Here is a 23988-nt window from a genome sequence, read left to right as displayed (position 1 = left end):
TTGGTAGACGACATGCAACCTTTAGTAAGTAGCACTTAGCCTTCGACATGTGACATATAGGGTGTGCTTTGCACTAAGCTATTTTAGGAAGAAATTTGCACTAAGCTATTCTAAGAAGAGATTAATGTTGATAAGGTCAAAATTACTTGACCATATTCAGTATAAGAATTATATGTAAATTTTTGTTTTGAGTAAGTTCTTTTATTTTTCACAATCTTTAATTTTTTGTGTATGTTTTTTTTCTTGTGGGATTCGAGCTCAAAAACAATTAATGCTAGTTTTAGTTTATAATGATGTAATTGGTTTACTCTAAAATTTTAGAAGAGCAAATAAGATATTTTTTGTGTGTTTTAAGAATAAAAATTATAAGGTATGGAAGTTAATTTAATTTTGTTTGAGTAAAACTTTATGTTTGGATGATTGAGGATGTGTTGTTGACTTTTATTTGTGATGTATCTTTTTTGCTGTCATATTGTTAAAATATTTTGTTTTTTTAACGTCGGATGCTTTACTTGAGAGATTTATACATTTTGATTTTTTTTTTCATTTTTCAGTTGAAAATTTAGTAAAGAAATATAATTTTGGTTCAATTGTGTAAGTCTCAAGTTTCTATTTTCAACATATTTCCACGTTGGTTACTCAAGTAAGACTTAAATAATAACATTTAATATTGGTACAAAAATTCATCCCTTAATCGCTTAATTGGTCACTCAAAAATTTATTCTCAATACTCACGTTACAAAAATAATTGATTTTAGGAGTAGTTATTTTTCCGATGGTTTTAGAAACCCCGTATAATTCCCAGCGGTTTATGTCTAAAACCGCAGTACCTTTTTTATTTTTATTTTTTAAACTTTCCCGCGGTTAATAACGAAAATCACCCTTAAAATATAATTTTTTTATTTTTAGAATGCTTACCCAACACATATCCCCTCCCCCGCGCCTTCAGTTATTATCTAATGTAATTCTCTAAAAATATCTAAACCCTAACCTTCCTCCCCGCCTTCATCAAATTTTTCCCCATACCCTTCCCCGCACCACAATCTTCTCTGCTTGGCTTCGTGTTCGTCTTCTCCTGCTTGGCTTCGTGTTCTCCTTCTCCTGCTTGGTTGAGCGTCGAGGTGGAGGCGTCGAGGCATTTGTGGGTTGAGCGAGATCGAGGTGCTCTAGCGCACTCCCGTACTGACCGATCTTAGGTCGAGGTCGAGGTAAGATTGTGTTCGATCGTGGCTCTTTGGTTTTGGCTCTCTCGTTCTTTCTTTGATCTACTGATGTTCAATCTTTGTGTTATAACTCAAAACATTTCGTCTTTGGCTTTGGCTTTCTGGTTTTAGCACTTATGTAAAAGTTAATGAAACTTGTTGAAGGTACCAGGAATCTGTTGGGGTGATTTCTATCACTACAGTACAACACATTTTGTCTCCAACCCCTCAAACTCAAATCCTCCTTGGTATGTTCATCTTATCTCTTCAATCTTCATGGTTTAGTAGTGAAAAACGAAGATATTCATTAAGTAGAAGAATTATTATGAAACACAATATGGGTATGTTACAATATGGTTCAAAGGTTTGATGCCTATATTCATTTATAATCCAGTATGTTTTCCTTCCATAACAGCCTTGGTCCCTTCCAGTTGCTTTCCAGAATCCAGCAGCAGTTGCCCTGTTAGTTCTTGTTTCTATAGGATACTTCTTATCTTTATGGCTGAAAAAGTACCACTAACATGGTCTAGTGTTTCCTATTCTTAGTTTTATTATTATACTCCACCACTGATGTACATGTCACTGAATGATGAATATTTCAAACTATACTTGAACTCATTTAAATAAATTAGGTAAACATGAATGGTTCAGTTCAAAACAACGGTTGGATCCTTCAAACTGTTGATTACAAAGATACGACAGAGCCTGAGGTATTAAGAATCAAGGGTTTTAAATTTAACAAAACTGAGCAGCTGGAAACGAAATATTCTGAGACAGGAAAATTTCGCTTGAAGTCTTGAACATGCATGCTCTGGCTAACAAGTTTTAGCTCTCATGCTGCATCCACTATTATTTTTCTCTACTGTAATATGTGCTTGCACTCTTTGGTTCTTGTGTCATAATTAGTGGCATAGGAAGTCTTGCAAAGTTTATCTTCCTTCTCCCAGCCTTTGGTGCACTATTTTGTTCCATAGTATTTTCCAGGTAGTTCATAATTTTTTTCTACACTCTTCTTTATTCTTGATGCATTTTTTACACACTCCTATTGAATCTTTATGCATTTTTTACACACCCCTATTGAATCTTGATGCATAGCGGTCCTGAAATACCACTTGTACATAATCTTGCCCAATATTTATTTAATCCATAATTAAAAACCATAAGCTTGCCCAATATTATTTGTACATAATTACCATGATATTAAACACTGATAAACTGATTTTGTTAGGTATGGTCAAGAATCCAGACAAGATAGTGAAACTTTGTTTACAGAAAACTACTTATATAGATGTGTGTGTAAATACATATACTTAGATAGAGAGCATATTACAGGATAAGTTAGTCATATTTGTTTAACTATACTTAGATAGAGAGCAAATGTGGCATTACAAGGGCATTGGTACTTTTGGAGGTTGTTTTTCAGGTAACCATTTGCTTTTAGGACGCAAAATATCATTGCAGGCAAGTGTCATTTCTTTCCTTATTTGAGAATATGATTAAATCATGTGTTATAACTAATAATCATCTTAGTTATGTTTGAACTGTGATAATGTACTTTGAAAATTGATTGATGTTATATTGTATTGTACTTATAGAAGTTAAAATTCCAGTTTTATCCTTTCAGGCACTAAAAGCCACTGAAAAGCTGCAGAAAAATGTGGATAATCTTATAGTGATTCCAAATTACCGCCTCCTTGACATGGTTGATGAGTAGACACCTCTCCAGGATGCTTTCGTCTAGCAAATGATGTTCTTAGGCAAGGAGTGCAGGGAATATCAAACATCATAACAGTGAGTTAATTAACAATTTTAGCAAACTTTTTATTTGGAAGCGGTCATTGTACCATGGAAAGCATTAGTTCTTCATTTTAGGATGGTAGATTGAGAAGAGTAAGAGAGTACATTACAGGCTTGAATCATTTTCCATATCCTTTCTCCCAACTCATTGAAGTGTTTGCCCCACTGTCATAATTGAACAATTATATATTGCAAAGTACATTTTGATGTTGGTTTATAAGGACGATATTTCTATTGTCTTTTTACAGATACCTAGGCTTGTAAATGTGGATTTTGCTGATGTAAAAACTGTGATGAAAGACTTTGGAACAACAATGCTTGGTATGGTTGTTTCCTCCAATAAAGACTAATGTTTTTGGATTTGGCATTCTCCTCTTTGAATTCACAGGCCAGAGAGCTCTAGAGTTTGGAAAATCAACCAACAACAAAGGAGTCATGCTTGATTGCGTGAGTTTGTTTCCCTTTATTCATCATAACTCTTTCCTTTACTAAGCTAGAGTGATGACTATGCAGATATTACCTTGTGGAGAGAGCTAAGGATGTTAATATTGTTGGGATTTTAGTTGCAACTCTTGGGGTTGGTATGTTGTCTTGTCAAATTTTTTTTTTTTTTATGTCCATGATAATTGCTAAAGTAGCATGTGCATATACAGAATTATATTGTCACATTCCTTGTGAAGCATTACAATATTGCAAACATCCAAAAAACAAAACATTTTATTTGAATATTGTTGTCTAGTAAGAAAGGATATCAAGAGTGAATCCTTAATGTTACTAACCTTGAATGCGATAAGAAGAATTATGTGAGACATCATTTGATTATTGTCTATGATTAAGAATGCATATGTAAATGGTTCACAATCTTGGTCATATGGTTTAGGTACCTATAAGAAATGTGGAAACTATCTCGTGTGAGAGTAAATATTTTATATGCTTGTTTTTTTTAATAGAAGTGGGATTTAATTTAACATATTGTCTACTGATGCAGCTGGTTATCTTCACATAATCAATCAAATGAAGGAGCTCATAACTGGAGCAGACAAGAAGGCCTATACTTTGGTTATGGGAAAGCCAAACCCAACTAAACTTGCTAACTTTCCTAGGTGAAATTTACTACATCCGTAGTATATTTTTAGTCTGTCTTTTTGTAAAAACTTTCTAACATTAATATATTAACAATTAGAAAATTATTTTCTCACTGATATATATACTTTATGATATTTTCTCACTGATATAGATATTTTATGATATTTTTCTCATCTGAATAAAGTTACTTTACTTAGAGGAGTAGAACATATATTGATAACTTTGTCTTAATTAAGCTAATGCATTCCATTAATATATTAACAACTAACTATTATTTTATATTGTAGGTATCTATATGAACAAAGAAGTATACCAAATGATGAAGTGTACCAAATGATGAAGGTAGAGAAGACAAATGAAGAACAACAAAATTGATGATTGTAATTTAGAAAATGTTTATTGTAATTTTTAAGATTGAACATGTTATTTTTTAAGTTGAATAATTAATTGTATTAACATTTACTGTTTATTTTATATAATAATATTTAATTTTGGTTTCAAATTCTGGTTTATTATTAAAACATTTTTTATGATCATTAAATTCATTTGAATAATAAAAACAATTAAATTATTTACATTACTAGCGCTTCTGGAAACCCCAACTACGAAAATTCAGTAATTACCGGCGGTTTTGGGAAACCTTCACAAGTACCTGCGGTTTTGCTTAATCTCAACAATTACTAGCGGTTTTCATAAAACCCCCTCCCCCAAATAGCGGCGATTTTCACAAAACCCCCGCAAATAATGGCCCCCGCTAGTAACGGCGGTTACACACAAAACCGCCGAAAAGTATTTGTGACAGTGCTTTTCCTAGTGGTTTTCTCAACCGTGGGAAATGTATTTACCAGGGGTTAAAACCGCCGAAAATGTTAAAAGAAACCCTGGTGAAATTCCAGATTTTTCTAGTGTCACTATTATGTTGTGACTTGAGAAAAAGGAAGTCATATCAATTTTTTCTTTATCAAGAGTTTGGCTACTCATGAGACAATTTGAGTATTTGAAAAAAAAGAATTTTAGTTGATTATTTATCCTGTAAACTTATGTCGCTAAAATATTGTATGAACACTTATTCAAGAAATTATTCAAGGAACTAATATGATGTTTAAGTAAGGAAGATGCCAAACTATTACTTTTTCTTACTCATACAAGAAGATCACTCAAACAATATTCTCTTTTGATTTGTTTATTGTTTTACAATATTTTGATTTATTCTTTTTGAAATTGGTATGATGTAACTGTTTAAATATATATTTATGTGTATGATATTATTTCTTGAAATAAATTTAGATATGACAAAAAATGAAAGGTTGTAAATGCATTGTGTTCCAGTATAGGGTTGAGTCACCTAAGTCCTGCACAATTTTCTCCAAACGTTGTCCAGCCTACGCTCTCCTCGTTCTCTCCGTCCGGTCAAGCTTCGTCCAATCTACTGTGCACTGACCGGAGGTGTACTTGTTAAAGGTGCTCTAATGTCAAAGTCAATGATAGTCAGATCGGTAAGTTAAGTGCTGTAATAAATGCGTAATTAATGAATCCCCTTACCTCTTACCTTTGACCTGTATTTATAGTTTCGGTTGTGGGCTATGGATTAGCGATACCTTAATCAAGGCCCAATCACTCATAATCATCGTTTTATGTTAATCTCCCACTTACATTTTATGGTCGTCCGGCTCCATTACTGGTGCGTACCGGACGGGGATACCGCTCGGTGGATCCTCTAGTACACCAGGCCCCTCAAGCCCTAGACAATCAATTGTCGTTGGGTTTTAAAAGGGGTAGCTAATCGGTCGGTAAGTTTTGAATTGGGCTTTGGCAGGAAAGACACGTGTCGCGTTATTGGAAGTTGTCATCCTCGGGTAGTGGGAGTGTCATTTGATCTGGGTCGTTGATCATGGCAGATTTCGATGGTTGTGATGTATTTGCGGTTTCGAAAATTTTGCTATAAAAGGGGGCTCTTAACCTTGTGGTCATGGGTTCGAGCCCCACGGTAGGCGCCATGGTGTACTAGAGGATCCACCGGGTGGTATCCCCGTCTGGTACGCGCTAGTAATGGGGCCAAACGGCCACAAAATGGTAAGTGGGAGATTAAGATAAAACGGTGATTATGAGTCATTGGGCTGCGATTGGGCCTTGATTAATGTATCGCTAATCCATGGCCCACAACCGAAACTATAAATACAGGTCAAAGGTAAGAGGTAAGGGGATTCATTAATTACGCATTTATTACAGCACTTAACTTACCGATCGGACTATCACTGACTTTGGTATCGGAACACCTTTAACAAGTACACCTCCGGTCGGTGCACAAGAGATTGGACGAAACTTGACCGGACAGAAAAAACGAAAAAAACGTAGGCTAGACAGCGTTTGAAGAAAATTGTGCATGACTTAGGTGACTCGTCTCAATGAATATTAAATAAACACATTATTAAGCATGATAAAATGATGGCGCTTGTTATTGTGAATGAAACAAAGTTTTATGATTTATTGGGAATTAGACAAAGAAAAGGTAAGTTTCACTTTTGTGGCAAGTAGTAGATTTTGGTAAAGATGTTTGATGTGTGTCTTACACATAATGCAGGAAATCACATCTCACATCAATTAATTAATGACAAAAAGTCAATTAATATAAATTCAATGAAAAAATATAAAAATTATAAATATTTAATAAATTTTGTTTGTGAAGATTGAATTTAAATACTTAAATTTACTATATACTTAAAATATATAATTGTACTTTTTTATTTTCTATATCAAAATAGGTTAACTCTTAAAATATTTATAAAGATAAACATATAACTTTGATTATAGTTCCATGTTTCTCTCTACAGTTTCCTATTTAGTCAAATCAAAGACGACATGCATTATTTCTTAATTAGGAGAAATTTGGTTTGTTGTGAATGAGATTTGAGAGCTTAATTTGCCCGTGAACGTTGAATTGATCAACCAAACCATTGTTATTTCATCCCTTCCATCATTCTTCAATATCTGCATCGTTACAACGCCATAAAATAGTAATTAACGTTGTTACAACATCGATGCAAAAACCTGTCTTATTTGACACTCAAGATTCTTATCTTATGTGACAAAGATGTTCTTCTTAAAATAGTAAACTGAATAATACGTTTGTTTTAAAAAATCAGAAGTTGAGACTACCATGTGATAGTGGGAAATGCATGACCAAAATAATATTACAAGGAATTTCCAGGTACCTATTTTTTTTATTTGTATATGCCTGCAATTTCATATTATTTAAAATACCAATCACTACTTTTTTTCTACTAATAATAATTATTACGTTTAAAGTATATTCATCATCTCACTTCAAATGTGTAGAAAACACCAAAATCATATAATATAGGAACATTGTTTTAGAGACTCATTTACTAGTGATGACCAATTCTTGCTCGTAATCTATAGTTTATGTTTCTTAAGAGATTCCAGAATCTTACATCTAAATGTGAAGAATCGTTAAATAAATTTATTATTATGTGCATTTGAAAGTTAGAAAGTAGTGAGAATTTTTAATTGGTGTGCCGAAGAAGAATCAGTCAAAATTCTGAACTTAGTCAGATAATCGAATGTGTTTGAGGAACCACTTTGTCTCCCCCAAGCAAAGTGACAATGGATTGTGTGGGAAAATTTCATATCTTTTACAAATTTCACTATATTAACTACTTTTTAATTTCAACTTATTTCTTAAGTATTCTTGAACAAAAAAATTAAACTTCAGAAATTTTAGTTTCTTTGATAGAATGTATTAAATATAAAAGCTATTTTAATATTAAAAGATATCCAATAATACGAAAATACAAGTTGATAATGTTTTTCCTTTGGATCCAAGTTCATTAATATTCATACAGTTTGAATAGGAAGAGAGATTTCTGTTTATTAACATCTTTCAATTTATATGGATAACAATTATCTCCGTTGTACAATCTAAGTTCATCTATATATATTTACCACACTCAAAGTATATCAATCATACGTTATCATATGACAAATTTATTAAAATAAATATAAAATAAATGAAGAATACAAATTATGGAAATATCACACTAAACATAAGATAAAGAAATAAAAAAAAAAGTTTACACTTTACAAAACATAGGTAGATGATATTTATTGTGAAAGAAATCTAAATAAATAAATGTAGACATGATATTATATCTCTTATACTGTTTTTTTATTTTCCATATCCAAATTCACGAATTTATCCGTATAATAACTTTTTTCATGAAAAATATGTAAAATTTTAAACTAAATTTTATTAAAAATATATAAACATCTACACCATCTACCCTAAAATTTCAAGGCACTATCATATGAGAAAGAAAAAAACATGACAAATTAAATAAGAGTTACATTCCAATCAAAGTTCCTAAAACCCACAGTCTAGACATGTTTATATGCATAGATGACCCCACAAATTTTGCATAAATAAAATTTTGTATACCCGAGAATGTAAAAAAAAACCTCCAATATATTCACATATGCAACTTCTAAAAACACCACCATATGCAACTAGACTAAGACAACCTTTAGTAGCTCCATGTTTACCTTTATCCAATTAGAAGGTGGAATTTGTCAAACAATTTTCTTCCAAATAGAAATCTTACCATGTATAGTATTTATGTAAAATTGTTTAGAACTATTAAATATGAAACAACGTTGTGCATTTGGATGACTATCACCCAATTTGTTAGATATATTATTTTTATTTTATATTTATCTTTTATCTTTAGTTAGTTTGTTATTATTTGTATTTTGGACTTAACTCATATTTCTTCTATTATAAATAGAGGATCCTATGTGTATATTCAACACAAGGGAGATTAATCTCATATATAATTTTCACTATATTCAACATGGTATCTAGAGCCTAAGGTTCTTTTAAGGAAAAAAGTTTATGGTGCCTCTACCACTACATTTGTCGCAGCCGGCGGCAGCGCCATCTACCGTTGTCATTACCAAAGTTTTAGTTTCGATTGACGATCACATGGTTTTAATCGTCTCGACTAGGCAACCACCATGTCATCAACGACGCCTTCATTGGAGCTTTTACGCGCTCTCAACGCCTTTTGAAGTTATGGATTTGCTCCTTTTTCTGTCATGCATGATGGCATATCTAATAGTAATTTAGAGTGTCAAAGTCACATTCATCGTGTGTTGTTGCATGTCATGTCTTCTCTCAAGCAGTTATTCAGAGCATCGAGGTTGCTCTTTTTCCTTTTTTAAGTGCCTTGATTGGATAATCTTTGATTTTTATAGTTTCTCTCTCTTGTTTATCCATGACTTCTTCTGTTGTCTCTTATTTATAGCCGTGGTGGCTCTCCAACAATTACTTCTTTATCCATTGGTGGCATTCCTCAACGACAATTTGCAATAAGAGATTTACATGGAGCAACCTCCCAGATTTATTGTTCATGGAGAGTCTTCTATGTCGTCTTACAAATCATTAGTAATTTGGTGTCACTCGAGTTCAGAAGTAGATATTTTCACTGAGTCTTTATGGATTATATTAATAACAAGCTTGATACATACGATTTGTATCCACTAACTTGTGTATCCAGTAACTTGAGGGGAGTCTTAGATATATTATCTTTATTTTATATTTATCTTTTATCTTTATCTTTTATCTTTAGTTAGTTTGTTATTATTTGTATTTTTGACTTAGCTCATATTTTTTTCATTATAAATAGAAGACTCTATGTATATATTCAACACAAGGGAGATTAATCTCATATATAATTATCACTATATTCAATAGCTCTTTAACTTTGCATGTTGCCATAATAAAATTAATAAGAGATTGAAATCTATAGTATTTTCTCATAATCATATCATCAAAACCACTATAGTAATAAATACAACTCTAACACTTTGTTTTCACTGTGGGCCTACAGGTCAACTGCTTGACTCGTTTCGCATTTTGAGATTTCTAAAACAGAAATAATGAACAAAATAGACAAAACCTACAAGAGAAAATAAAAAATAAAAGAAAAGATATAAATGTAAGAGAATATTATATATATATATATATATATATATATATATATATATATATTCCTTTTTTAAAAGTTCTTATGAAAATTTAAAATCATCTCATTTTAAATTCTTTGAAAAATTAACCAATAAATTTGTATTTTAAAGATATACTAATCCATTGAACTAAGATGTGAAAATTACCTTTATATATGAAGATTAGGAATTCACAGCTATTTTGTTATAATATAAATTTGACAAACAGATCAACGGCAATGTGATCATATTCTTAACTCTAAACTGTTACCACTGCAAAGATGAGAATTCAATAGGGTTCATCAAGAATAGCCATCCCGAATGAATAACATTAGTACAAGAAAGAACATTGATATCATTTATTAACAACAAATAATAGTTATCTAATTAGTTAACCACCGGGTTAAATCTTCCTTTTTTTTCTTTTTCCATATAGTTTGAATCTAACAACTTTGGCATATTATTAACTTTGTAATGATTTATGATTGGGTCCCAGAGTTCAAAATCGGACACAAGTAACACAGTTTCGTTGTTGAATTCCTGCACTTTTCAATATAAATAAATGTCCTTCTCATCCATATTTGAAAAATCATGGAGAGAGAGCTAACCGACTTCACTGTGCTGAATATTCGGCATACCAAGACGAAACATAAAACAACCACACCGCGTGATCAGAACTAAACTAACACAAACATTAGAAACCAAATTTATCTGTAACTCATCTGCTGTCTTCTCTGCACATTTTTGTTCATGGAGCTTCTTCACAACCTCAACATTCTCACCACAGTTATGCTCCTATGCATGTTCCCTCACTCACTCAAGTGCCAACAAGCATACCTCAATGACACTGTCTATGACTGTTCTGACAACCCTTCTGCACCAAAAGGCTACCTTTGCAATGGCCTTCGAAAGTCATGCACTTCCTTCTTACTTTTCAGGTCCAAACCTCCCTATGATAGCCCTGTCAGAATTGCCTACCTTCTTGGCTCTGAGGCATCTACCATAGCCTCAATCAACAACATCTCAAGAAATGACAAGATTGCTTCTAACAAGACAATCATTGTTCCTGTTTTCTGTTCATGTTCAGGAAACATCTACCAGCACAACACACCTTACACTGCCAGCAAGAATGACACCTATTATCAGTTGGTAACAGAAACCTTCCAAGGTCTCACTACCTGTCAATCAATGATGGGTCAGAATTACTATGCAGCAACCAAAATTGCAATTGGTGCTGAGCTCACAGTTCCCTTGTTATGTGCTTGTCCAACTGTAAATCAGACAGCAATAGGGGTCACCTCCTTGTTGGTTTACTTGGTGAACTATGGTGACACTATTGAATCCATAGGAAAGGCTTATGGTGTGGATGAACAAAGAATGCTTGAGGCCAATGAGTTGGCTGTGCCACAAAGTGAAAACATAAACACGGATCTCCTTTCCTTGACACCTCTTTTAGTTCCTCTAATAGGGAAGAGCTGCAAAGAGAACCCAGATAAATTCTATTGCAAATGTTATCAAGCACCGGATGGAAGCTCTAAGGGGCCCTTCTGTGATGAGTCTGATGGTCAGAAATTCCCTGCCAAGTTGGTAGCCGCTTTAGGTACTTTTGTTTAAACCCTCTTCAAGAAGAATCATAATATGCTTTCATTGAAACTTTGGCTTTGGATTTTAGAATAGCATATAGCTGTTGTTTGGAGATTACACCCCTTATGTGCTATGTATCATCCTAGAAGAGTAAGAGCAATAGAGTGCAGTAAGAACTTGTATTTATTGTTTTAAAAATAGCTTTCTGTTTTCTAACATTTTTTCGTTCCCTGAGCACATTTGAAAGTGTTTTTCTTAAGCACATTTCTCTGTTTCGAAATGTTTATCCCTTGAACACTTGATTAGAGCATTTGAAGAAAATAGAATAGGATGAAAAAACGTCCTAAACTGTTTGTAGTTTGTGGTTCCTAAAAGGCATATATTGGAAAAAAAAATTAAATCTTAATAGATATTTTAGGAGAAGTTAATTTAATTGCTAAGTTGTGTGAAATTGTCTTAGGAAACAGCTTTCAAAATAACATAGTTACAAAGAAATCAAGCAGACCCAAAATGGTCTCTAATGACAACTGGCCAAAATTTAATTTTCACTTACTTGAACTTGCAACTTGTAAGCCTTTGCTTTCATTTTGAATGAGTTTTAGTTTTTCTTTTAATTTACAGGAGCAGGACTTGGTGTAGGCTTTCTGTGTTTGTTTCTTCTGGGATACAAATCATATCAGTATATACAGAAGAAGAGAGAAAGTATCCGAAAGGAAAACCTTTTCAGGCAAAATGGTGGCTACTTGTTACAAGAGAAGCTCTCATCTTACGGAAATGGAGAAATGGCAAAGCTTTTTACATCTGAGGAGCTACAAAGAGCAACAGATAGCTATAACAGGAGTAGGTTTCTTGGTCAGGGTGGCTATGGCACAGTGTACAAAGGAATGTTACCTGATGGAACCATAGTTGCAGTTAAAAGGTCCAAAGAAATTGAAAGGAACCAGATAGAGACTTTTGTGAATGAAGTGGTGATTCTATCACAGATCAACCACAGGAACATTGTCAAACTATTAGGTTGTTGTCTTGAGACAGAAACTCCTTTACTAGTCTATGAATTCATTCCAAATGGAACACTCTCTCACCATATCCACAGGAGAGACAATGAGCCCTCCCTTTCATGGGAGAGTCGCCTTAGAATTGCATGTGAGGTTGCTGGAGCAGTGGCATATATGCATTTTGCAGCTTCTGTTCCCATTTTCCATAGAGACATCAAACCTACCAACATACTTTTAGACAACAACTTCAGTGCCAAGGTGTCTGACTTTGGAACATCAAGATCAGTGCCACAAGATAAGACTCACTTGACCACAGCTGTGGGAGGAACTTTTGGGTACATTGACCCTGAGTATTTTCAGTCTAGTAAGTTTTCAGATAAAAGTGATGTGTACAGTTTTGGGGTAGTGCTGGTAGAGCTCATAAGTGGGAGAAAGCCAATTTCCTTCTTAGAGGAAGATGAGGGTCAGAATCTGATAGCACAGTTTCTTTCTCTGATGAAGGAGAACCAAGTTTATGAAATTTTAGATGGAAGGGTGGCTAAGGAAGCAATGAAAGATGACATTCTAGCCATTGCAAACCTTGCAATGAGATGCTTGAGACTTAATGGGAGGAAAAGGCCAACCATGAAGGAGGTTTCACTGGAACTAGAAGCATTGAGAAAGGTGCAAAGTTCCTTACAGATCAAACATGATCATGAGCACAAAACTAGTGATATTATTCAAGAGTGCACAGAGGAAAGCATGTCACTGTCCTTACAACTAGAGTCTACATCCTTATAGGAAGCTGGATTTTCTCTTTATAGTGTTGTTGTAGGAAGCCAGATACCCCCTTTTTTCTTAACTAGTGTTTCATGTTTTCTTTTACTGACATGTGTGGATAACAAAGTCTGCATTTCTCCACAAGAACATCAGTTGAAACTTGGAAATACTCATAGTTCATAATAGACAAATCCTCATTCATACTTCTCCACTTTGTTGTTGCCTCGTTGAAGTGGCCTTTTGGAATGGGCTATAATAAACTAATGAACATGTTATATATTTTATAATTTTAATTTTTTAACGTATTACTATATGGAAAAGAAAAGAGCCTATTAAAAATTGAGATTTCCATAATTGAAGCTGCAAAAATTGAAGGATGAAGCACGTTGAGCGATAGAAAAATTTCAAAGTCAAAGCTTGAAACATGCAACATAAAGCATGTTGAAAATTTCAAAGATATACAATATGACGATTTGATTCCTCTAGGGATATATTTTAGTGGATAAAATGTGCTCTCAATATTGATTCAAATAAATAAAGGGTTGAGAAATTTGACAAAATCAAACACATAATTAATAAAATTTAAATTAATAAAAATATCAATAACTGATCTTCTAAAAAGTTTCATATTCCATGAAATTTTTCTTACAAATTTGTTATAAAATTTTATAAGAAAAAACTTTTTTTTTTTATTTCATGACATATAATTCCTTCATGAATAATTATTTATAAAATTATAAAATTATAAAATTTGTAAGTATTATTTACAAAATTTTCTGTAAAAGATGTTTTATGCATAATATTTTGTACAATAACTAAAAACAATTTTTATAAATTATTATTCATAACAAAATTTATAAGTATTTTCTTGGAAAAAAATTTCAAAAGAAAATTGGTAAAAATATTTTTTTAATAGTGTACTATATGTGTCGACTAGTACGAATCAATCACGAATCAATCAAATGTCATAATCGATGGTACAATTAGATCGACTTTAGTCAAAAGCTTATAGATAAAACTAAAAATAGGTTAAAAATATACTAGTTGAAACTTTTTACAACACATTTATTACAACATCAATTGCTTAATGACTCAGTAAACATCATAATATCTTTAGTATGTACATCCAATTAATTGGAGAACAAAATATGCCAATAGGATGATGATAGCCAAAGAATAAGTGATAGAAACATTATTTTAAGTGAACATTTCGACCCAACACCTAAAACAAAACAAATAGTAATAGATGTTAACTTGTTTCTATCTTCTTTTTTCTATCCTTTGTTTTTCTTAGTTACAAAAACGGGTCTTCTATACTCTATCTGCTATAAGACAAAATACACTTGCGTGTTTGGACCTTTCTTGATATAAGAAAAAAAAAATGCCTAAAGCAAACATTCTAACACGAATGAGTACACATCATGAGACCAGTGTTGTCATTTTCGTAAACGATATCTCATAATTAGTTAGAACCCAGATAAGGAAGATTAACATTTCAACGCAATAGATAATCTAAAATTAAATTTAAAGGTGATGGTTATATGACATCTATGCCCAAATAAAAAGTCAACTATAATAACATCAAACTTTGCAAGCATGCAAAAACTGATTGATAAAATTAACTGTTCTTATAGATTTGATTTTTCTAAAATGTAAAGTGTATAGTTTTAGTTATTGTTTAAAAAATTAGGATTATAATTCTATTATAGCCAAACTATTTAACACGAATTCAAGGTTTAACAACCAGTTTGGTTCTGTTACATGATACTGATCTAGTTTTACATTCCGACAACCTATGCATTTGGCTACTTTGATGATTTTCAAATGCATGACCAAGGCAGCCATTGAAAAGTCAAAGTGCTCAGGAGAAACAAAATTTTGTTACTCAAAGTGTCTGATTATTGACTTTATTTAGAGGGATCAACACTAACTCACACCATGTTATAATTGTTTCTTCAACGTTGAATGATTCAAATCGTTTATTTTGTCTATGAATCCGAGATCCTATGAAGCATGTCTCTACCGCTAAAAAAGTAATAACAAATTTTCCATAAAATAAGAAAGCACAACACGGTATCATGAATGCATTAGATCTTAAACAGCACTACCAAATTTACTTTGTCTTCTCCAGAGACAATAGGTTCATGGAGTTTCATCCTTACATTTACATTCTCTGCATAATTCTGTTCTTACAGATGTTTCCTGAATCTGCTAACTCTCAGCAAGCATACCTCAACAGCACTGTCTATGACTGCTCTGAGAACCCTTCTGCACCAAAAGGATACCTCTGCAATGGCCTTCAAAAGTCATGCACTTCCTTCTTAGTTTTCAGGTCCAAATCTCCCTATGACAACCCTGTAAGCATTGCCTACCTTTTTGGCTCTGAAGCATCTACCATAGCCTCAATAAACAACATCTCAAAAGATGATAAGATTCCTTCCAATAAGTCAATCATTGTTCCTGTATTCTGTTCATGTTCTGGAAATATCTACCAGCATATCACACCTTACACTGCCACCAAGAATGACACCTACTTCAAGTTGGTTACAGAAATTTACCAAGGCCTCACCACCTGCCAGGCCCTGATGGGTCAGAATTACTATGCCTCTGATGGCATTACAGTTGGTGCTGAGCTCACAGTTCCAGTAGTATGTGCTTGTCCCACTGAAAATCAGACAGCAAGAGGGGTCACTTCCTTGCTGGTTTACTCAGTGAAAAATGGTGATACTGTTAAGTCCATTGGAGAGGCTTATGGTGTTGACGAACAAAGTATGCTAGAGGCCAACGGGTTGTCAGTGCCGTCAACTGCAGACAACATCATAATCATCTATGCCACAACTCCTATCTTGGTTCCTCTCAGAGGGAAGAGTTGCAAAGAGGACCCTGACAGTTTCTATTGTACTTGCTCCCAGGGAACGGTTGCGAATGGAACCTTCATGGGGTTCCAATGTAATGAATCTGATGCTGAAAGTTTTCCTACCAAATTGGTTGCTTCCTTAGGTATTTTTTCTGAACCGTAAATAGAATTAAATCTAGTTTTGTTTGAATTTTGGTTTTTAGCATGGCCGTAGTATGTAGCTGATGCAATTTAATGAGGTAAAACATGGTTTACAGATTGCCAATAATTATTTTCTTTTTGATAGAGCAATTATAGAGATGATTTTGGTAGTTGCTTAAAAATTTTGTCCTTGTTTGTGTATTTGCAGGTGTTGGACTTGGTGTAGGCTTTCTGTGTTTGTTTCTTCTGGGATACAAATCATATCAGTATATACAGAAGAAGAGAGAAAGTATCCGAAAGGAAAACCTTTTCAGGAAAAATGGTGGCTACTTGTTACAAGAGAAGCTCTCTTATTATGGGAAAGGAGAAATGGCAAAGCTGTTTAGAGCCGAGGAGCTACAGAAAGCAACAGATAACTATAACAGAAGTAGATTTCTTGGTCAGGGTGGCTTTGGCACTGTGTATAAAGGAATGCTACCAGATGGAACCATTGTTGCTGTTAAAAAGTCAAAAGAGATTGAAAGGAACCAGATAGAGACTTTTGTGAATGAAGTGGTGATTCTATCACAGATCAACCACAGGAACATTGTCAAACTCTTTGGCTGTTGTCTTGAGACAGAAACTCCTTTACTAGTCTATGAATTCATTCCCAATAGAACACTCTCTCACCATATCCACAGGAGAGACAATGAGCCCTCCCTTTCATGGGAGAGTCGCCTTAGAATTGCATGTGAGGTTGCTGGAGCAGTGGCATATATGCATTTTGCAGCTTCTGTTCCCATTTTCCATAGAGACATCAAACCTACCAACATACTTTTAGACAGCAACTTCAGTGCCAAAGTGTCTGATTTTGGAACATCAAGATCAGTGCCACAAGATAAGACTCACTTGACCACAGCTGTAGGAGGAACTTTTGGGTACATAGACCCTGAATATTTTCAGTCTAGTCAGTTTTCAGATAAAAGTGATGTGTACAGTTTTGGGGTAGTGCTGGTAGAACTTATAAGTGGGAGAAAGCCAATTTCCTTCTTAGAGGAAGATGAGGGTCAGAATCTGATTGCAGAGTTTCTTTCTGTGATGAAGGAGAACAAAGTTTATGAGATTTTAGATGGCAGGGTTGTTAAGGAAGCAAGGAAAGATGAGATTCTTGCAATTGCAAACCTTGCAATGAGATGCTTGAGACTTAATGGGAAGAAAAGACCAACAATGAAAGAGGTTTCATTGGAATTAGAAGCATTGAGAAAGCTGCAAAGTTCCTTAGAGATCAACCATGATCAGGAGTATACAACTAGCGAGACAGTTCAAGAAATCACAGATGAAAGCATGCCACTGTTCTCAGAACTGGACTCCACATCCTTTTAGAAGTCAGAAATTTTGTTTTGTATTCTTTGTTAACTATGCTTCAGTATTTCATTTTCACCTTTCAGTATTAAATGACAGTATGAATACTTTCATATTTAATATTATTATCATAACTAAAACGTTATGCTTCTGAATTGAGCTAATATGCTTGTTATCTTTGTTAGTGGTAGATGTGTTATGATGGTCTGTGTTCATCTTTGTCTTAGTTTCCTTTTTATGATGAACAAAATAGACATCTCTGGCTCTTAGAAACTTCACCAATGTATGATGGGACGACTCCTGTGATGTAAAAATAAATAAAGATAAAATAAAAACAAAAATTAATTAATTTTTATAAAAGTTTTAAAAAGATAATTTTTTTTGCATCTATCTACAATCTTTAAATCATACTTAAAACAAATCGAAAAATAGAACTAACAATTTTCAATTTGTCATCCTATCAAATTAGTCATACCAATTGAATCTTCTTCTCCTCGTGTCAATCTTGGGAAGTCTTTTCAACTGCTGTGCTTTTCATCAAATTGGATATTTTGTATTTTTCTTCACAAAAAACTTCTTAAAAGTAGTTTAAAACTTAAAAAGTCAGAACATTTTAACATTTCTTCCACTTCGTGTAACGGAAAATAACATAATAGATTGAAAAAATAGAAATTAATATGGTTAAGTTTAAACGAAACATAAACAATATAATTAAAAATTTGAGATTATTTTATTAAAAAGTTTAACAAAAATATTTTGTTATATCATTTCATTGTATCAACATACAATAATCAACTATATAAATTTTATTATATGGTTAAATTTTTACAACAAGATTCATTTTCAAAATTATATTGAATTTTGTTTAATCTACAGTCCATATTTTCTATCTTGTTAAATTCATTCATATCTTTTCTTCTCATATTTATGCTTTTATGCTTTTTTCTCTCACAAATAATAACTAATATATTTGATGTTTTCTGAAAAGTTGAATGTAAGATGCAAATCAATATCACATGACTTGTAAAATCAGAACAATCAAAATCTTATCAACATTATTTAGACAATATTTCTAATTGAGATAACTTTTTTCTAGTTCTCAACCAAATATGAAGAACTTAAGAGAGTAGATACCATTTTCTAGTTCTCTTCATACGTAAGCCTTTCAGCATCATTGTAGTTTATAAATGACCGCAATTAACACAACTTTCCACTGATATTTTTATAACTCATCTGAGGTATTCCCTGAAGACTTGTTCATGGAGCTTCACAAGCTCAATATTCTCATCACAATCCTGTTCCTATATTTGTTCCCTCATTCACAAAATTGCCAACAAGTATACCTCAACAACACTGTCTATGACTGCTCTAATGACCCTTCTGTAGCAAAAGGATATCTTTGCAATGGCCTTCAAGATTCATGCACTTCCTTCTTAGTTTTCAGGTCCAAATCTCCCTATGACAACCCTGTAAGCATTGCCTACCCATGTACTACTCAATACTCAATGTAAAGACATAATAGACAATTATTTAAGATAGACTTATTATCATCAAGTAGCATCAATTCAATAGAGTAAGAATACTTAAAGATTTAATGTCAACCTAAAATCAAGATTTGAGCTTAACTCAATCATAAAAACTAAAACTAATTCATAATAGGGTGAAAAATTGCCTCCAATTATATACAGTATTTTGGTTATATTTCTGAATAACTTGACCAGATAAGGTTTGGTCGATATGTATCACAGAACCAATATTTAATTTTAACCTTGAACTTCCAACTTGTTAATTAGTCAATGTTACAAAAAAAAAAAAGGAGTATCTTTGCAAGTTTATTCTGCCACCCTAATGAAAAACTTGGGAATTTGCAGGTGTTGGACTTGGTTTAGGCTTTCTGTGTTTGTTTCTTCTGGGATACAAATCATATCAGTACATACAGAAAAGGAGAGAAAGTATCCGAAAGGAAAACCTTTTCAGGAAAAATGGTGGCTACTTGTTACAAGAGAAGCTCTCATCTTACGGAAATGGAGAAATGGCAAAGCTTTTTACAGGCGAGGAGCTACAAAGAGCCACAGATAACTACAACAGCAGTAGGTTTGTTGGTCAGGGTGGCTATGGCACAGTGTACAAAGGAATGTTACCTGATGGAACCATAGTTGCAGTTAAAAGGTCCAAAGAAATTGAAAGGAACCAGATAGAGACTTTTGTGAATGAAGTGGTGATTCTATCACAGATCAACCACAGGAACATTGTCAAACTATTAGGTTGTTGTCTTGAGACAGAAACTCCTTTACTAGTCTATGAATTCATTCCAAATGGAACACTCTCTCACCATATCCACAGGAGAGACAATGAGCCCTCCCTTTCATGGGAGAGTCGCCTTAGAATTGCATGTGAGGTTGCTGGAGCAGTGGCATATATGCATTTTGCAGCTTCAATTCCCATTTTCCATAGAGACATTAAACCTACCAACATACTTTTAGACAGCAACTTCAGTGCCAAGGTGTCTGATTTTGGAACATCAAGTGTTGGAGTGCAAACAAAGTCACACATTGAGTGAAATAAGGACTGGTCAAGGGTTTATATACACATAGATATCTCCAATGACAAAAGGCCTTTTGGAGTAGTACCAAAAACAAATCCGTGAGGGCTTGGCCCAAAGCAGACAATATCTTATCATGTGTGGAGTTCTATGTGTGTGTCGAAACTCCCCCAACATCAAGATCAGTGCCACAAGATAAGACTCACTTGACCACAGCTGTAGGAGGAACTTTTGGGTACATTGACCCTGAATATTTTCAGTCTGGAAAGTTTTCAGATAAAAGTGATGTGTAGGGGTAGTGCTGGTAGAGCTCATAAGTGGGAGAAAGCCAATTTCATTCTTAGAGGAAGATGAGGGTCAAAATCTGATTGCAGAGTTTCTTTCTCTGAAGGAGAACCAAGTTAATGAAATTTTAGATGGAATGGTGGCTAAGGAGGCAATGAAAGATGACATTTTTGCCATTGGAAACCTTGCAATGAGATGCTTGAGACTTAATGGGAGGAAAAGGCCAACAATGAAGGAGGTTTCACTGGAATTAGAAGCATTGAGAAAGGTTCAAAATTCCTTACAGATCAAACATGATGATGAATACCCAACTACTGACATAGTTGAAGAATGCACAGACGAAAGGATGCCACTTTGCTCAGAACAAGACTCCACATCCTTCTAGGAAAACCAGATTCTTGTCTGTTAACTTGTGTTTCATTTTTCAATTTTCAGCATGTGGCATGCTTAATTATAAATGAAAATATTTTCATCTCTCCACAATAATACCGGAAATGCTCAAGTTTTACTAGGTAATTGAAAAATCCCAAATCATAATTATGCACTTTGTTGTTGATTCGTTGTAATATTATTGTGAAGTGCATGATGAAAAGCAGAAAATAATCATTAATTATAATTAGGGATTAGACGAGAAATATATAACAGTTAATAATGATTATTGGTTTTTTAACCTTTTATGTACACATTTTATTATCTGTTTTACTTTTTGCAATTTTTTTTATTATTAATCACTTTTTTAGTTTCTACGATTTACAAGAAATTACTCAATGAAATAATAAAAAATTGAAAGTATTTTTTTGGTGTAATTATAGCAATTAATAAAAATACTCTTTTAGATACACATTTTATTACAATTGAATTCTTTATATTTTAATATTTATTTTTTATTATAAATAATAATTATTTCAATTTTTTAATTATATTTAATATTTTTTTCTTGTCATACAAATATGCAAAAAGTGTTTGTATTTTCACAATAACTAAGATAACTAAGATAAATACAAACATTTTTTTATTCTGTTTACCATTTGTGTGTTATAACTCCTACAGGGTTGTTTGGTGTTACAAATAGAAACAAGGGCAGTAAGATTTTATACATGAGAGTAATTTAAAAATAAATGTGACATGTCATAACTTATATTATAATTTAGAGTTAAATATATTTTTAGTTATTACTATTTAAAAAAAATTCAATTTTATTCTTATATTAATTTTTTTTTTAAATTTATTAATAAATGGTTTTAATTTTTATGATCAATGATAACAAGTCACATGTGTTTACATCTTTACATGTATTAACATGTGTGTTAACATGTAAGTACGCAGTACATGTAAATATGTGTGGTTACATCTACATTATTTATTAATAAAATTTAAAATAAAAATAAATCAAAGTTTAAAATATTAATAAAATTTAATATTGTAAAAAATTAAGAAATTTAAAACATATTTAATTATTTTAAAATTAAAATAAACGATATATTTTTTTTTTGTATTAGATGATTTTTACTTTAGTAAAAATATACTATACATTATATATTATATATGTATTCTACCTATAGAATAGAAATATATAAATTGAAAAATTTTATTGTTTATAAAACATAGAATATAAAAAAGTAAGTATTTAAAATTTTATTTTATTTTCTTGCAATTTCGTATATTTCTTAACTTATCTTTTTTTCTTTTATATCATTACATAATTTAAATGTTTTTACTACATTTATAATTAATAACTTTTATTATTTTACATATTAATATATATATATATATATATTACTTATAATTTTATTTGAATTTTAACTATTATTTTGATATTTAAAATTTAATTAATCTAATTTTGAAGTAAATTTTGATAATTATTTCAAAAATAATATAATAGATTATTTTTTGTTTATAATTTATATTATATGTATATATTAATTTTTTTCAATTTACTTTTTTTATATTTCTTTCTTAGAATACATATAATATAATATAATATAGGCTTAATATCTTCTTTGGTCTCCAGTTTCAGTGGTTAAAGTCCCCATTTTTGAAAGTGTTTTTAATATGTCCAAAGTTATTTAAATTTGCGTCAATTTTGTCCCTTCCGTTAACTATTAAGAAACAAAGTTAATGCGTTGATGATGTGGCAGTAATTATTGACAACGTGTGAATAGATTGTTGTGTGTGGTGACGTGTATGTTAGTAACAGAAGTAATCATGCTGTAATAAAGATTGGGTTTTGTACTTTGGGGAAAATCTGATTTAGGGCACTGATACGCGAGATTAGGGCAATTGGAAATGTGCGAGAGTAGATAGAGTCATTGTCGCTGACGAAGATATCGAGCACAGAAATCGTGGATAGATCTATCTTCGTTGGATTTGGAAGGTGCGTTGACACGTTTGTGGGTATTACGAAAATCACGATTCGAATGTGCGTTTACAGTAGCCTTTTATCTGTGTTTGGTTGCTTTCACTATGGTCCCCCAAAAAGTTAGTGTATGGTTTGTCTGTTTATTGTCCCCCATTATCTGTGCATGTGCTTTGAACATTGTTGCGTCATTATGGTTGTGGTCCCCCCTGATGGTTTTTGGACAATATTGGATTATTTTTGTAATTGTGCTTTTGTAATTGTGCTTTTGCTTTGTTTTACTTGTTTTTTGGGTAGATAACATTTGGGTTAAGCAATCATTAACTTTAAACAATTTTTATATTAGTTTAGATAGCCAACTCAGACGTTGAAATTGTGTTTCACCATGCGGGGAAATCTGAGAATAATGGGACATTCATATACCACTATGGTCAAACCACAACTTTAAAAATTGATCCAGATCGATGGAGTTATTTTGAAATATTAAACATTCTTAAGGAGATGGGTTATAGGAATGTAAAGGAGTTGTGGTATTCATTGGGTCGTGGTCCTGTGTTAGAAGATTGTTTAGAACCTTTATTAGATGACAAAGGTGCATGTCATGTAGTGAATATTGCTATGTTGAATGGTCAAGGTCACGTTTATGTTATACACAAGGTGTGTAAGCCTCAGTATATTCTGGAGTTGGAATACTCTTCTCAACTAGAAATTGTGGCACCTAGTGGTGAAGCAGAAGTTGACAGAGAGAGTGTTGAATTGGATGTTGAGATGGAGGTTGGTATACCAGAGGTTCAAGCAGTAGGTAATGTAGAGCCTGAGGTAGAGGCTGAAGTAGAAGTAGAAGGTGAGGTAGAAGGTGAGGTAGAAGTTGAAGTAGAGGCAGTGGCTGGTGTAGATGTTCTGGTAGAAGGTGAGGTAGAAATTGAAGTAGAGGCAGTGGCTGATGTAGATGTTCTGGAATGTATGTGTGTTTCAAGGCCTGCAAAGACAGCTTTGTGTCTTGTAGGCCTATTATAGGTTTA

General features: G+C 32.7%; 2 protein-coding genes, 1 long non-coding RNA gene and 1 pseudogene across 6 annotated transcripts; all 4 read left to right on the top strand.

The window, feature by feature from the left end:
• Positions 1 to 968: 968 nt before the first annotated feature.
• On the top strand, positions 969 to 4587 carry LOC108328767 (uncharacterized). Of its 4 annotated transcripts, none has more exons than XR_008247216.1 (7): positions 969 to 1208; positions 1375 to 1450; positions 2827 to 2993; positions 3248 to 3446; positions 3513 to 3580; positions 3988 to 4102; positions 4373 to 4587. It is a non-coding gene; the product is annotated as an uncharacterized LOC108328767 (long non-coding RNA). The 4 variants fall into 4 exon arrangements; XR_001832149.2 differs by having other exon boundaries at positions 1368 to 1450; positions 3388 to 3446; XR_001832146.2 differs by having other exon boundaries at positions 1368 to 1450.
• Positions 4588 to 10784: 6197 nt separating this feature from the next.
• On the top strand, positions 10785 to 13645 carry LOC108327200 (wall-associated receptor kinase-like 2). The gene is made up of 2 exons (XM_017560930.2): positions 10785 to 11706; positions 12312 to 13645. Exons 1-2 carry the CDS (start codon positions 10857 to 10859, stop codon positions 13463 to 13465), a joined length of 2004 nt encoding a protein of 667 aa, XP_017416419.1. The 5' UTR covers positions 10785 to 10856; the 3' UTR covers positions 13466 to 13645.
• Positions 13646 to 15459: 1814 nt separating this feature from the next.
• On the top strand, positions 15460 to 17871 carry LOC108327199 (wall-associated receptor kinase-like 2). The gene is made up of 2 exons (XM_017560929.2): positions 15460 to 16444; positions 16651 to 17871. The coding sequence occupies exons 1-2, from the start codon at positions 15523 to 15525 to the stop codon at positions 17802 to 17804; spliced, it is 2076 nt and encodes a 691-aa protein (XP_017416418.2). The 5' UTR covers positions 15460 to 15522; the 3' UTR covers positions 17805 to 17871.
• Positions 17872 to 19042: 1171 nt separating this feature from the next.
• LOC108327198 (wall-associated receptor kinase-like 2) lies at positions 19043 to 20997 on the top strand (annotated as a pseudogene).
• Positions 20998 to 23988: the final 2991 nt, after the last annotated feature.

This window comes from Vigna angularis, chromosome 2 (genome assembly GCF_016808095.1).
Source record: "Vigna angularis cultivar LongXiaoDou No.4 chromosome 2, ASM1680809v1, whole genome shotgun sequence".
Classification (NCBI taxonomy): Eukaryota; Viridiplantae; Streptophyta; class Magnoliopsida; order Fabales; family Fabaceae; genus Vigna; species Vigna angularis.
Note: the sequence above shows the minus strand (reverse complement) of the source record. Positions and strands in the feature narration are given on the sequence as shown.

Bases quoted from the DNA above. Each gene is read 5' to 3' on its own strand.
- LOC108327199 (XM_017560929.2), top strand. From the start codon at position 15,523: ATGAATGCATTAGATCTTAAACAGCACTACCAAATTTACTTTGTCTTC. The intron at 16,445-16,650 runs GTATTTTTTCTG...GTGTATTTGCAG, and splicing joins CAAATTGGTTGCTTCCTTAG to GTGTTGGACTTGGTGTAGGC.
- LOC108327200 (XM_017560930.2), top strand. From the start codon at position 10,857: ATGGAGCTTCTTCACAACCTCAACATTCTCACCACAGTTATGCTCCTA. The intron at 11,707-12,311 runs GTACTTTTGTTT...TTTAATTTACAG, and splicing joins CAAGTTGGTAGCCGCTTTAG to GAGCAGGACTTGGTGTAGGC.